The sequence below is a fragment of the Theobroma cacao genome, chromosome 9 (genome assembly GCF_000208745.1).
Source record: "Theobroma cacao cultivar B97-61/B2 chromosome 9, Criollo_cocoa_genome_V2, whole genome shotgun sequence".
In the NCBI taxonomy this organism is placed as follows: domain Eukaryota; kingdom Viridiplantae; phylum Streptophyta; class Magnoliopsida; order Malvales; family Malvaceae; genus Theobroma; species Theobroma cacao.
Window position 1 is genome coordinate 1,510,224 of NC_030858.1, and position 15,385 is coordinate 1,525,608.

General features: G+C 39.2%; 1 protein-coding gene and 1 pseudogene across 1 annotated transcript; both read left to right on the plus strand.

Moving 5' to 3' along the window:
- Window positions 522–6,319, plus strand: LOC18587837 (probable leucine-rich repeat receptor-like protein kinase At1g35710). The gene is made up of 2 exons (XM_018127346.1): window positions 522–3,816; window positions 4,375–6,319. Exons 1-2 carry the CDS (start codon window positions 570–572, stop codon window positions 4,773–4,775), a joined length of 3,648 nt encoding a protein of 1,215 aa, XP_017982835.1. The 5' UTR covers window positions 522–569; the 3' UTR covers window positions 4,776–6,319.
- LOC18587840 lies at window positions 11,196–15,268 on the plus strand (annotated as a pseudogene).

Below are 15,385 nucleotides of genomic sequence, written 5' to 3' on the forward strand. Positions count from 1 at the left end.
TGGCAGATCTGAAAACAATGTATAATACACACACATTCCAGTTTGGAATAGGAGTTGCAAGGCTTGCTGGAGAAATGTTATGACTGTAAAGCTTGCTTGCTGCTTCATTATGCCTATGGATTCCCATTTCTCTAACCAAGTATAGCTTAGAATGCTCAGGCCTCTTATCATATTCCAATGGTAGGGAGGGGCGTTTCAATGGTTGCACGTGTGAAGAAACATATGTTTCGTGTCCTGGATCATCATAAGGAAAAGCCATCCTTGCTAATGAACAACCATTTTTCCATCGTTGAATGTTGACAGAATTGCTTGTAATTAATCTTCTGTGTCTCGTTAGCTCTGATGTGATGGCACTTAAGTGGAATTCGACCCTACCTCTGACCAAGATTAGTAAGAATGAAGACCACCATATCTTCCAGCCCCACAAACACCGCGTGATCACGGAGACTTTGACTTCCCAAGTGAAAGGATTCCCTCGTTTCCTCTAAATACTACTTCATTCAGATTCTGAGTAACAATTTTCCATTTAAAGTTCATTAGAACAAAAACCTGCTCCTGCAATCGAAGATATGGTACTCTTTTTGATCAGACAATCATCTTTGTCCTTCCGAGTCTCGTTCTTCTTCACCCTCCTGCTGCTTTCTTCTTTCCATGTCTTCGTTTCTGTCTCTGTTTCAAATTCTTCAGTTCCTAGAGATGAATCAACAAGAGAGAAGGAAGCGAATGCTCTTCTTAAGTGGAAGGCTAGTCTTGATCATCGAAGTCAGTCTGTCCTGTCTTCTTGGCTTGGAAATGACACTTGCTACTGGACTGGGATCATTTGTGACAAGTCTGGAAGGGTCAGCCATTTGAACCTTTCAAATTCCGGTTTAATAGGTACACTTCATGACTTTAGCTTCTCTTCTTTCCCTACACTTGCAGTTCTTGATCTATGGAACAATTCTCTAAATGGATTCATTCCATTATATATTGGTAAACTATCTAGACTGACTTATCTCGATTTGTCTTTCAATCATTTTAATGGAATCATTCCATCAGATATCGGTAATCTATCTAGACTAACTTACCTCGGCTTGTCTACCAATTATCTTTATGGAAATATACCTTTTGAAATAGGAAAGTTAAGGTTTCTTTCTGAACTCTATCTACAAGAAAACATTCTGATAGGTTCAATCCCTCCTTCTATAGGAAACTTGACAAACTTGTTCTTTCTCTTCTTGTTCAACAACAAGCTCTCTAGTGCTATACCTCAACAAGTTGGAATGCTGAAGTCTCTATACAAATTTACACTCTCTGATAATAATCTAGTCGGTCCTCTCCCTAACTCTATTGGAAATTTAAGTAACTTATCAGATCTTCGTCTTTTTAACAACAAAATTTCGGGTCTCATACCTCAAGAAATTGGAATGCTGAGGTCTCTTAATTGGCTTGATTTGTCTAACAATTCTCTCAAAGGAACCATTTCATCAAATATTGGTAACTTATCTAGACTGACTTACCTCAGCTTGTTTTCTAATTATTTTTGTGGAAATATACCTTTTGAAATAGGAGAGTTAAGGTCTCTTTCTGAGCTCTATCTGGAAGAAAATATTCTGATAGGTTCAATCCCTCCTTCTATAGGAAACTTGACAAACTTATTCTTTCTCTACTTGTTCAACAACAAGCTCTCTGGTGCTATACCTCAACAAGTTGGAATGCTGAAATCTCTGAATGAACTTGACCTCTCTCAAAATAATCTGATTGGTTCTCTCCCAATCTCTATTAAAAACTTAATTAACTTATCATATTTTCGCCTTATGAACAACAAAATTTCAGGACTCATACCTCGAGAAATTGGAATGCTGAGATCTCTTCATCATCTTTATTTGACCAATAATAGTCTTACGGGTGAAATTCCCACTTCGATAGGAAACTTGAAAAAGTTGTCATATCTTTACCTTAACCATAACAAACTTTCAGGATTTATTCCTTCTAGTATCGGAAATTTAACAAATCTCATTGAATTAATACTAAATCATAATAAGTTACATGGATCAATTCCTCGGGAATTAGGAAAGCTCCAATCTCTTGTCGGCTTAATGTTGCACAACAACGATCTCCATGGTTTCATTCCAGCAGAGATGAATAATCTTACACGTTTGCAAAGTTTGCAACTCGCCGAAAACTACTTGGCTGGCCATTTACCACAACAGGTGTGCCTTGGTAGAGCACTTGAAGATTTTACTGCACACAACAACCTTTTCACAGGTCCAATCCCAAAGAGCTTGAAGAACTGTACCAGCTTATACAGAGTTCGGCTTGAACACAATCAACTTACAGGGAATTTGTCTGAAGATTTAGACATATACCCGAACTTGGACTATCTAGATTTGAGTTACAATAAATTCTATGGTGAGCTGTCACCAAAATGGGGCCAGTGCCACAATCTAACAAGCCTAAAGCTCTCAAACAATAATATCTCCGGTGAGATACCCTCAGAGCTTGCAAAGGCAACTAAGCTACACGTATGTGACCTTTCTTCCAATAATCTAGTTGGGGAGATTCCAAAGGAACTGGGAGAGTTACGATTGTTGTTCGAACTTATGCTAAAAGATAATCATCTTTCAGGCAGTATTCCTCCAGAAATTGGAAAGCTATTTGATCTTACGAATCTTCACTTGGCAGCAAACAACCTAAACAGCTCCATCCCAAGACAATTGAGCTTGTGTGAGAAGCTCATAGAACTGAATTTGAGCAGCAATAGATTGGGTGGAGAAATTCCGTCAGAGCTTGGCAGCTTGTCCTTTCTTGAAATTCTTGATCTCAGTCAAAATTTGCTGATCGGAGAAATACCGTACCAGGTTGGGAACTTGAAAACTTTGGAAAAGCTGAACCTCTCACACAACAAGCTCTTGGGTTTTATTCCATCAACTTTTGCTGATATGTTAAGCTTGATATCTGTTGATATATCTTACAATCAGTTCGAGGGTCCTCTTCCAAACAATAAGGCCTTTCATGAGGCTTCTTTTGAGGCTTTCAGAAACAACAAAGCTTTGTGCGGAAATATCACAGATTTGGAACCATGTTCTTCAAATGTAAACCATAATCTTGATCGGAAAATTGTGATTGCAACTGTGGTCTCTGTTTTATGCTCACTACTTCTTGTATTTGTTGTCTTCGGGATTCTTTCTTGTATCAAACAAAGAGAGAGAAATACTGAGAACACGCCCAAGATGGTAGAAAGTCCGAATCTATTTGCAATTTGCAACTATGACGGGAAAATGATGTACGAAAACATAATTGAAGCAACTGAAGAATTTGACTCCAAATATTGCATTGGGGTCGGAGGATATGGAAGCGTTTACAAAGCTCAATTATCAGATGGCCAAATAGTTGCTGTGAAAAAGCTTCACCCACTTCCGGAAGGTGGGGTGGCCGACCAAAAAGCTTTTCACAGTGAGATTCGTGCCTTGACTGAAATACGCCATCGCAATGTTGTGAAACTTTATGGTTTCTGCTCTCATCCTCGACACTCAATTCTGGTGCACGAGTTCTTGGAAGGGGGAAGCCTGGAGAAGATACTGAGCACTAAGGAACAAGCAATGGAGTTTGATTGGATTAAGAGGGTAAATTTCATTAAAGGCGTGGCTAATGCTGTGTCCTACATGCACCATGACTGCATCCCTCCCATAGTCCATCGTGACATTTCAAGCAAGAATATTCTACTAGACTCAGAATATGAGGCTCATGTAGCAGACTTTGGCGCTGCCAGGCTTCTAAAGCCTGACTCATCCAATTGGACCTCATTTCAAGGCACTTTTGGTTACTCAGCTCCCGGTTAGTTTTCTTTTCTTTCCATCTTTTTCTTCTTTTATGCATGGTTTATGTTTTCTTGGCTCTTTTAAGCTGCAATTTGAAAATGTTAGATTAGAAAATTTGGTGAAATAATAATGCTAAGACCGAAACCAGACAATATTGAACTTGGATACCTGATTTGTTCAACATAAGCCAACCAGAAGTTAGTCAACAATACAAAGGAAATTAGCAAAATTTGATCTTTGCAATCAGTTTTGCTTTCATCTCTATTTCTCAGTCACCAAAAAGGGATTTTTTTTAATGGTTAATTATCCTAGATAACTCCAGCTTCAAAGTAAAAGGCCTAAAAGCACTCCTCAGAGGAACAAAAAAGATGAGAATCGCACATGGACTATTAGCTCTGTTGAACAAAACCTGCAAGGCAGGCCTTAAACATCTGGATAATCTTGTTTCATTTTGCTTAACTTCTAGTAGTAAGATAATTACTCCTCTATATATGGGAGGAAGCTGAAGTTGAAATTCCAAAGGTATTCACGCAATTCAGTTTCACTGTTTCTGATAGATATCTTTCTTTTGTAGAGCTTGCTTACACCATGAAAGTGAATGAAAAGTGTGATGTCTTCAGCTTCGGAGTCGTGACATCGGAGACACTCATGGGAAGGCATCCTGGGGATCTCATATCTTCCTTGTCATCATCATTTTCTTCCTACTCGCCATCATGCTCATCATCAGCAACCGTCAATCATTTACTGCTGAAAGATTTGTTGGACCAGCGTCTCCCACCTCCTAGGAAACAAGTAGCAGCAAAACTGGTCTCAATTGTAAAACTAGCATCTACATGCTTACATGCCAGTCCACAATCTCGACCAAGTATGCAACAAGTTTCTCAGGAGCTGTCAATTCAGAATCCACCCTTGGTGAATCAGTTTCACACCTTCGCATTAGGGGAATTGCTTGATTCCAGCAGTCGTACATCCTGAACATCCAATTGTTCCCTCTTTAATTTTACTGTTATCATTCTGTTCTGGTTCTGCATTTCCTTTCCCATGTTTCTATCGCTTGATGTTCCAGTTAAGTTGTGCATCATTGGCTCGAAAAGCTTCCTCTGATGAGATAATAAAATATTTGCATTGTATGATTAATTTTCTGAAAATTTTTGGAGTGCTTAGTTCAATAATCGACATGAAGTTGAACTTTTTTAGTCTAAAATTTGCATGAATCACCAATCTTTTTCTCACTGCATTCCAAACTAGTTATCAAACAGCCAGAAATCCTCTTGATTACTGAACTCCATCCCTCTAGATTCCGTGAAAGCATTTTCATTCTTCTTTTGCTTCACACCAAAAACAATCATCACACATGACCAGTAGATATAAACCACAACAATCAACTCTCAATACTACTACAAAATTAGTTGAACCCCTCACCATTAATCACCCAACCAAACGACACAGCAAGCAAATTCACAAGAATAACAAATCACCCATAATTTATATGCAATTATCAGCAAATCCAATGCAGCTGGGCTCAAAACTTTATCCTCTTACGGCTTAAAGCTGCCCTGTGTACCAGAGCCAAAATTGGTCCATTTCCCTTCCAGCTTTAGAGCTTTAGTTTGGCCCTAAAGCATGCATTTCTCCTCCAAATCATCTACCCAATCCAATCGGGGCTCCAACATCATCCGAGCCTGCCTTAGTCGACCCGCTCCCTTGCCCGATTCCTTTGCCCAAGCACCGTTCATCATCATCAACCTTGAGCCACGCCGAATGCTCCATCAACTCCATACAATCCACTGCTTCCCCCTCATTAATCGTGACATTTCTACTAGCAAGTATCCAATCTTGGCCATCATCTTCTTTTTTCTGTGCCCCATCATCAACATTCCCCAAGTAACCCGAATCCATCTGATGTCCTAATGTTGTTCGTTTTTTCTTCTTGTTTATGTGTGCAACTATATCTACTGGTGATATGAACGGTAAAATATCCTTTACACCTCTAACTTTTGATTATAATTCACTTTTAATCTATTAGTATTAAAATGGAGAATCCACTCCAAAATTCTAAGCACTATTAACGGATTTTGTTAAATGACTAAAATACCTGTCCTTACTATTTTTCTTCTTTCACGTGATTTTGAATTTGTCTTCACGTCCAAAAGAAACAATCACATGCTGCAACAATGAAAGAATAACCATGAAACTGATGTCCGACGAGTTGACGGGGTCAGAAAACTTTACCATTGGGAAAAGTTCTCGGATGAGGAGAGCCAAGACTGGGATGCGGCGGCGCTTGGGAGACTAGGAGGCGGAGGCAGCCTTACCGCCTCTTTCTCTCCCTCCTGACTGACACTGACAACGCCTCTAAAACTTGACCGCTGTCATTCGCTCCGGCGTGGTGAGAAGCCTTGAAGTGAAGTGGATAGGGGGAAGCTCATCGGCAGGGCCGGCTTATGCATAAAGCCATCAAGGCTCTTTCTTTAGGCCCGCATTTTTACGAGTCTCAAAAGTTTGTATAATATAATTAATTATATTAAAATATAGAAAAATTAAAATAATTAATAAAATATTTTTTAAATTAAGTATTTATTGAATATTTATTTTTTATTTTTTATTAATTTTTAATTATTTATTTCACTTGTCCAATTATGTAAAAATTAAAATAATTAATAATATGATATATATATTTTTTAATTATGTATTTAATAAATTTTTATTTTTTATCACTTCTTAATAGTTACAACATTGCGAAGGCAGTATTCTTGTTGAGTTGTTTTGCAAATTCACGGTATCTTTAGTGCAAGTTTAATGTGGTAATACTGATGAATGACCCATTGAGTCAAGTATTCAAAGAAAACAAAGACAAGACTTGATATGAGAAGCTGATGAGTTGAGTGGCATTTCCAAGCCTAGTTGGCCCCGAGTAAGTATTGAATTAAGCCCTTGAATTGAACACATGCAGTGCAAGGGCAATTTAAATATTCTAAATTCCTAATACAGAATGGATACAACCTGCGAAGGTTTTTTTTCAGTGAAAAACTGGCAGAAAAGTATGGGCCTTTAACTGCTGAATATGTTGATTACGAATGTTCAAGGTAGACTATACTTGCACTATTATATTAGGGAGGGATGGTCACCTATGCTGATTGTTATTTGGAGATTTCTTCGTAGTTCAAATGGTTCAGATGTACTGGCAACAAAACAGACCTTGTTTTTTGTTGTATTGCTTTGCTCCAGTACAATCCCTATATTTCTTGGAGTTGTGCCCTTAACATCAGAAATGATAAGGACACTAGGTGTCTTGGCCGAAACCGCTGGGACTGGAGCTGTATATTTTTTTGCTATTATATATGCTTTTTTTTTTTTGAAAGGCAGTATTTATTAATTACAAGAGATCTCGCAAGAGGAGATTACAAAAAGCACTTCAAGAATGCCTGTAAAAAAGTAACAGATTATAAAAAAAGAGATCTGCTACTTCCAGCATTGAGGTACAAAGCATGACAAACAGAGGATGAAGCGAGAAATCATATTCAAAAGAAAAAACATAGGGGTAGTTGAAGGTTAACCAAAATAATAAAGCCTTTGCAATGGAGGAATAGTTCATGTGCTCTCCCCCTGTTGGTTTTGAAAGTAGGCTTTGAAGTTTGAGTCTCTTAATACCCCTGCTTTGGCCAATCCATCTGCAACCTTGTTGGCTTCCCTCATTACATGCTTGAAAGTGACTCTTGTGTTTTTACGCAAGAAAGTTTCAATGGTATTCGAAATATTTTTCATCCGCCAAGGGACTTTGCAGTGGTGTTGCGCCCAATTGATAGCATTGGCAGAGTCGCTTTCCACAACTAGAGAATGAGTGACAGCCTAGGGAGATGAAAAGAAGAAGCTGATTCCTTCCCGTATGGCATAAAATTCAGCAAAATTTGAGTCCTCGATTCCAATGTTTTCAGAGAATGTTCCCCGAATGAAGCCATGGTGGTCCCTAATCACTCCTCCAATACGAGCAGGTCCAGGTTTGCCTTTTGCTGCGCCATCTGTGTTGAGTTTAAGAGTTCCAGGTGGTGGAGTTGACCAATTGGTAGCCATTCTTTGGTTCTTCCTTTTAGTGTTGATGTTGGAGCAAAGAGGCTTCATGAGACATAGGTCAGCAGGAACATGGCCAAGTTCCCATTTCCCTCGACACCAAAGCATGTGGCGTAAAAGGGCGATGTCTCTCATTTTGTTTGGACTAAAGCTTTTCCCTCTAAAAATAACCTCATTTCTACAAAGCCAAAGTGTTCAAAGTGTTGCAAAGAATAGCATTCTCCATGTATCTCTCTTGCCCGTAGGCATGGGAAGTTCAAACCATGCCTTAAAAAAAGACAAAACATCACCAGGTTGAACCCAAGTGATACCCCATAAGCAACAACAAGAAGACCATGTTTTCCAAGCAATGATGCAATCAAAGAGGACATGAAAGGAAGTCTCGAGTTGAGAGGTGCAGAAAGAGCAATTAGCGTCATCAACCGCAAGAACTCCTCGATGCATCAAAACAGATTTGGCAGCTATTTTCCCATGGAGGGTTTGCCAACAGAAAGTTTCAACTTTCGGGGGAGCGTAGCCAATCCAAACATTTTTCCAAAAACTTGTATAGCTAGGGGGGTACCATGGCTTGCTTTAATAAAAGAGGAAGGAGTGTAGAGACCACTAGTAGTTTTCTTCCACACCACTATATCTTTGTCAGTGGGGTGAGGTTGAAAATTCTTAATGAAGGTAGTGAAATCTCTCCACTGATTTTGCTCCTAGCTAAGAGTCTGCCTTCTTAACTTAACATCCCACCTCCAAATTCATTCAACCCAGCTTCCTAATTCAATAATCGTGGCTTTCTTGCTTATTGCCAATGCATAAATGCGTGGAAATTTGGTGGCCAAAGTGGAGTCGTCAGCCCACAAGTCTTCCCAAAAACGGATGGTGGTGCCTTTACCGAGAGAGTGAGCAAACCCTTTGGTTACAAGTTCATGATATTTGTTTGCTGGGTCCATTGGCTTCATGATGTGATTCCAAAGGGAGGAAGGCTTGTGAGGTTTGTCAATAGGAATCAAACAGTCCGGTTTCAACTTGTTTTTGGCATATACAACTTGCCTCCATATCCTATCAGGCTCATTTGCATACCTCAAAAGCCATTTGTTGAGAAGAGCTCTATTTTTTAGCTCTAAATCAATGATTCACAATCCTCCTTGAGTTTTTGGGTTACTAACAGTGGACCAGTTGACATAATGAATTTTCTTTTTCTCGGAAGAACCAGACTAGAGAAAGTTTCTTTGAATAGCTTCAAGTTTTTGTTTGACCATGGTTGGAAGACGAAAAATGGAGAGGTAAAAGAGGGGGAGGCTTGAGAGGACTGAGTTGATAAGTGTAAGCCTGCCTCCCATAGAGAGAAATTGTCCTTTCCAGCCAGCTAATCTTGAATTAAATTTGTCAATGATGGGCTGCCAAGTTCCCATTGAGCGAAGATTAGCTCTTAACGGTAACCCGAGATAATTCGTGGGGAGGGCTCCCACCTTGCAGTTGATCATTGAAGCCCAAGAACTCAACAGAGAATCATCGATACCAATGCCCATTAGACAGCTCTTAGAGAAATTGATTTTGAGCCCTGAAACTGATTGAAAAATTCGTAGAATCCTTGCAATATTTGTAATCTGATCAGAGTGAGGTCTACAAAAAAGTAAGGTGTCATCTGCAAATTGCAGATGAGAAATAGCAATGTCAGAGCTCCCAATGTTGATTCCTTCAAATACTCCCAAATTATTAGCCTTGTTAAAAAGGATGCTAAAAGATTCAACAACAATATTGAAGAGAATGGGGGAAAGAGGACATCCTTGCCTAAGTCCTCTTTGAGCAGAAAATTGAGCAGTAGGGGTGCCATTCACAATGATTAAAATGCTGGTAGTAATAACACATTGCCTGATCCAACCTCGCCATCTTGGACCAAAATTCATGAGCTGCATGATTAAATCCAAGTAGTCCCATTTAACACTATCAAAAGCCTTTTCAAAATCAGCTTTGAACATGAGACCGCTTTTTTTGGTTTTTTTCATATAGTCAATAAACTCACTAGCTATTAAGTAACAGTCAAGAATCTGCTTCCCTTTGGAAAAAGCAAATTGATTTTCACCAATGACAGATTCGATCACCACTTTGAGCCTGTTAGCAAGAACTTTTGCTAAGATTTTATAGATGCAACCTACAAGGCTTATGGGCCTGAAGTGAGAGATCAAAGTAGGACTGCTTATTTTTGGGACCAAGGTAATAAAAGAAGAATTTACATTTTTGTTGAATTTCTCGGTGCTGTAGAAATTTTCCATAAAAGCAAGAATTTCTTCTTTGAAAAGTGGCCACTGTTTCTTAAAGATCTCCATGTTGAAGCCGTCTGGGCTAGGAGCTTTGTTCCCATCACACTGTTGAATGGCTAAACAAACTTCTTCCTCAGTAAAAGGTGCTTCAAGGTTTCTATTTTGGTCAACACTGAGTTGTCTAAATTGACAATTAAACTCTTTAATTTTCAAGGTATCTTGCCTAAGAAAAAGAGTTTTGAAGTGACAGAGTACCTCATTTTTTATGCCGATGGGGTCATAGATAAAGGTCCTGTTTCTCTGTATCTGATGGATTGAGTTCTTTCTCCCTCTGTTTGAGGCTGTAATGTGAAAAAACTTGGTGTTATGATCACCTAATTTAGTCCATTGCAGTCGTGATTTTTGTAACCATGATTGCTCCTCTCGTTTGTACAGGTGCCAAAGTTTTGATTTAAGGTTGGTGTGGTTGGCTTTTTCAGGTACAGAGAGTTCCCTCTTTTCTGCTTCTTTTTTTAGGGTATCAATGTCGTTCTCAAGGATGGTGATCATTTTCCCATCTTCAGCATGATGTTGTTGTTGCCAAGCTTTCACTGAGAGTTTAAGCCTCTTCATTTTTCCAAAAAGACCACCAAAGCCACTATTTTCTTGATTGATCGAATCCCATGTGCTTTTCAAGAAAGCGACAAATTCCTTATTTTCAAGCCAGTGGAAAAGTAGTCGAAAGGGTTTTGGACCTCAATTCCTTTGGTCAACAATGAGTGTGATGGGATTATGGTCAGAGAGGGATCTTGGGAGTACCTTCTGTAAAATCACAGGGAAACTGAGGATAATCTCGCTGCTGATAAGAAAACGATCGAGGCGGTAATCCTCGATCACAAGGAAAAGCAATCCTTGCTAATGAACAACTTTATTTCCAACGTTGGATGATGACAAATTGCTTGTAATTTTTTTTGAGAAACCAGAGGGAAGTAAAAAACCTCACTTCTGGAAATAAAATAAGAAAATTCATGGCCATCACTCTCTGCTCATGAGAATGACAGTCTAGAATCTCCTTCAAAAGTCATCACCTAAATAACTATACAAAAGACCAAGGAACTCAAGGGCTCCTGTACAAATTAATAGATCCCCAGCAACGTGCGGTATCCCCTTACCTCCGTAATTAATCTTCTGTTTCTCGTTAGCTCCGCTGTGATAGGATTTAAATGGAATCCGACCCTACCTCTGACCAAGAATGAAGCCCCACCGTATCTTCCAGCTTCACAAACGCCGCATGTTCACCAAGATGTTCGAAAGAATAAATGAAAATGAGGTGTGTACATTTTCCATGGAGGGAAGACTTTGACTTCCCAACTGAGGATTCCCTCGTTTCCTCTAAATACTACTCCTTCATTCCGATTCTGCGTAACAATTTTCCATTTAAAGTTCATTAGAACCAAAACCTGCTCCTGCAATCGAAGATATGGTGCTCTTTTTGATCAAACAATCATCTTTGTCCTTCCGAGTCTTGTTCTTCTTCACCCTCCTGCTGCTTTCTTCTTTCCATGTCTTCGTTTCTGTCTCTGTTTCAAATTCTTCAGTTCCTAGAGATGAATCAACAAGCGAGAAGGAAGCGAATGCTCTTCTTAAGTGGAAGGCTAGTCTTGATCATCAAAGTCAGTCTGTCCTGTCTTCTTGGCTTGGAAATGACACTTGCTACTGGATTGGGATCACTTGTGACAAGTCGGGAAGGGTCAGCCACTTGAACCTTTCAAATTCCGGTTTAATAGGTACACTTCATGATTTTAGCTTCTCTTCTTTCCCTGAACTTGCTGTTCTTGATCTATGGAACAATTCTCTTGATGGAATTATTCCATCAGATATTGGCAATCTATATAGACTAACCTATCTCGACTTGTCTGTCAATTATCTTTATGGAAATATTCCTTTTGAAATAGAAAAGTTAAGATCTCTTTCTCAGCTCTATCTAGATACAAACATTCTGACAGGTTCAATCCCTTACTCTATAAGAAACTTGACAGACCTGTCCATTCTCTACTTGTACAAAAACAAGCTCTCTGGTGCTATACCTCAACAAGTTGGAATGCTGAAGTCCCTGAATAGACTTACACTCTCAAATAATAATCTGATTGGTTCTCTCCCTAACTCTATTGGAAATTTAAGTAACTTAGTAAGTCTCAAACTTTTTAACAACAAAATTTCAGGACCCATACCTCATGAAATTGGAATGCTGAGATCCCTTGAAATTCTTTTTTTGACCAATAATAGTCTTACGGCTGAACTTCCCGCTTCTATAGGGAACCTGAAAATGTTATCCCATCTTTTACTTTATGAGAACAAACTTTCAAGATTTATTCCTTCTAGTATTGGAAACTCAACCAATCTCATTGATTTTATCACTGTATGATAATAAGTTACATGGATCAATTCCTCGGGAATTAGGAAAGCTCCGATCCCTTGTCACCTTAAGGCTGTTTAAGAACAGTCTCAGTGGTTTCATTCCAGCAGAGATGAATAATCTTACACGTTTGCAAGATTTGGAACTCTTTGAAAATTACTTGACTGGCCATTTACCACAACAGGTGTGCCTTGGTAGAGCACTTGAAAGATTTACTGCAAACAACAACCTTTTCACAGGTCCAATCCCAAAGAGCTTGAAGAACTGTACCAGCCTATACAGAGTTCGACTTGAACACAATCAACTTACTGGGAATTTGTCTGAAGATTTAGGCATATACCCGAACTTGGACTATCTAGATTTGAGTTATAATAAATTCTATGGTGAGCTGTCACCAAAATGGGGTCAGTGCCACAATCTCACAAGCCTAAAGCTCTCAAACAATAATATCTCCAGTCAGATACCCTCAGAGCTTGGAAATGCAATTAAGCTACAAGTTTGTGACCTTTCTTCAAATAATCTAGTTGGGGAGATTCCAAAGGAACTGGGAGAGTTACAATTGTTGTTCAACTTTATGCTGAATGACAATCATCTTTCAGGCAGTATTCCTCCAGAAATTGGAATGCTATCTTATCTTATGAATCTTAACTTGGCAGCAAACAACCTGAACAGCTCCATCCCAAGACAATTGAGCATGTGTAAGAAACTCTTAGAACTGAATTTGAGCAGCAATAGATTGAGTGGAGAAATTCCGTCAGAGCTTGGCAGCTTGTCCTTTCTTGAAATTCTTGATCTCAATCAGAATTTGCTGATAGGAGAAATACCGGACCAGGTTGGGAATTTGAAAACTTTGGAAAAGTTGAACCTCTCTCACAACAAGCTCTTGGGTTTTATTCCATCAACTTTTGCTGATATGTTAAGCTTGACATCTGTTGATATATCTTACAATCAGTTGGAGGGTCCTATTCCAAACAATAAGGCCTTTCATGAGGCTTCATTTGAGGCTTTAAGAAACAACAAAGGTTTGTGCGGAAGTATCACAGGTTTGGAACCATGTCCTTCAAATGTAACTCATAGTCCTGCCCACAAAAGGACTAAGAAAATGGTGATTGCAATTGTGGCCTCACTTTTATGCTCTCTACTTCTTGTATTTGTTGTCTTTGGGATTTTTTCTTGTATCAAACAATGAGAGAGAAATAATGAGAACACGTCCAGGATAGTAGAAAGTCAGAATCTATTTGCAATTTGCAACTATGACGGGTAAAGGATGTACGAAAACATAGTTGAAGCAACTGAAGAATTCGACTCCAAATATTGCATTGGGGTGGGTGGATATGGAAGCGTTTACAAAGCTCAATTGTCGAGTGGTCAAATGGTCGCTGTGAAAAAACTTCACCCACTTCCGGAAGGTGGGGTGTCAGACCAAAAAGCTTTTCACAGTGAGATTCGTGCCTTGACTGAAATACGCCATCGCAATGTTGTGAAACTTTATGGTTTCTGCTCTCATCCGCTACACTCAATTCTGGTGTACGAGTTCTTGGAAGGAGGAAGCCTGGAGAAGATACTGAGCATTGAGGAACAAGCAATGGATTTTGATTGGATTAAGAGGGTAAATGTCATTAAAGGCGTGGCTAATGCTGTGTCCTACATGCACCATGACTGCACCTCTCCCATAGTCCATCGTGACATTTCAAGCAAGAATATTTTGCTAGATTCAGAATATGAGGCTTATGTAGCAGACTTTGGCGCTGCCAGGCTTCTAAAGCCTGACTCATCCAATTGGACCCCATTTGAAGGCACTTTTGGTTACTCTGCTCCCGGTTAGTTGTCGTTTTTTTTCCATCTTTTTCTTCTTTTCTGCATGGTATTTTTCTTGCTCTATGGCTCTTTTAAGTTGCAATAGGTGATGATATTATTAATAGTCTCACTTGGGAGACAGAAGTTAAGCCGCAGTGGCTTACAAAAACAAGAAGAGTCCTTGGACATTCATGCACTTCAGTCGCAATATAAGGCTTAACTTGCTATATTTATTAGGAATAGGCTAATAGTAGAATAATTATTTCTCTATTCCAAAGACATTCATGCACTTCAGGTTTAGTGTTTCTGAGCAGATATCTTTCTTTTGTAGAGCTTGCTTACACCATGCAAGTGAATGAAAAGTGCGATGTCTTCAGCTTTGGAGTCGTGACATTGGAAACACTCTTGGGAAGGCATCCTGGGGATCTCATATCTTCCCTGTCATCATCATTTTCTACGTTCTCACCATCATGCTCATCATCAGCAACCCTCCATCATGTACTGCTGAAAGATCTGTTTGACCAGCGTCTCCCACCTCCTAGGAAACAAGTAGCAGCAAAACTGGTCTCAATTGTAAAACTAGCATCGACATGCTTACATGCCAGTCCACAGTCTCGACCAAGTATGCAGCAAGTCTCTCAGCAGCTGTCAATTCAGAATCCACCCTCGGGGAATCAGTTTCACACGTTGACATTAGGGCAACTGCTTGATTCCCGCACTCATACATCCTGAACATGCAATTGCTCCCACGTTTTTCTGTTGTCATTTTGTTCTGCTTCTGCATTTGCTTTTCCTTGTTTCTATCACTTGATATTCCAATTAGTCTGTGCATCATTGGCTTGAAAAGTATACACTAATGAGACAATAAAGTACTAGCATGATAACTATTACTGTTATCTTCAGAGGCCTACAAACAATTGTCAGCCTTATAAATCAAAGGGATCACTCCCATAATTTTTTAATGTCGATGGAATTTCCCTAGCAGTCCTTTTAGTTCGAGATAGATATCCAGTTTCGCCCTTCTCATCCCATTTGTCTGAATCTATAAAAAAAATGTATTTCATGTTCTGTTTTTG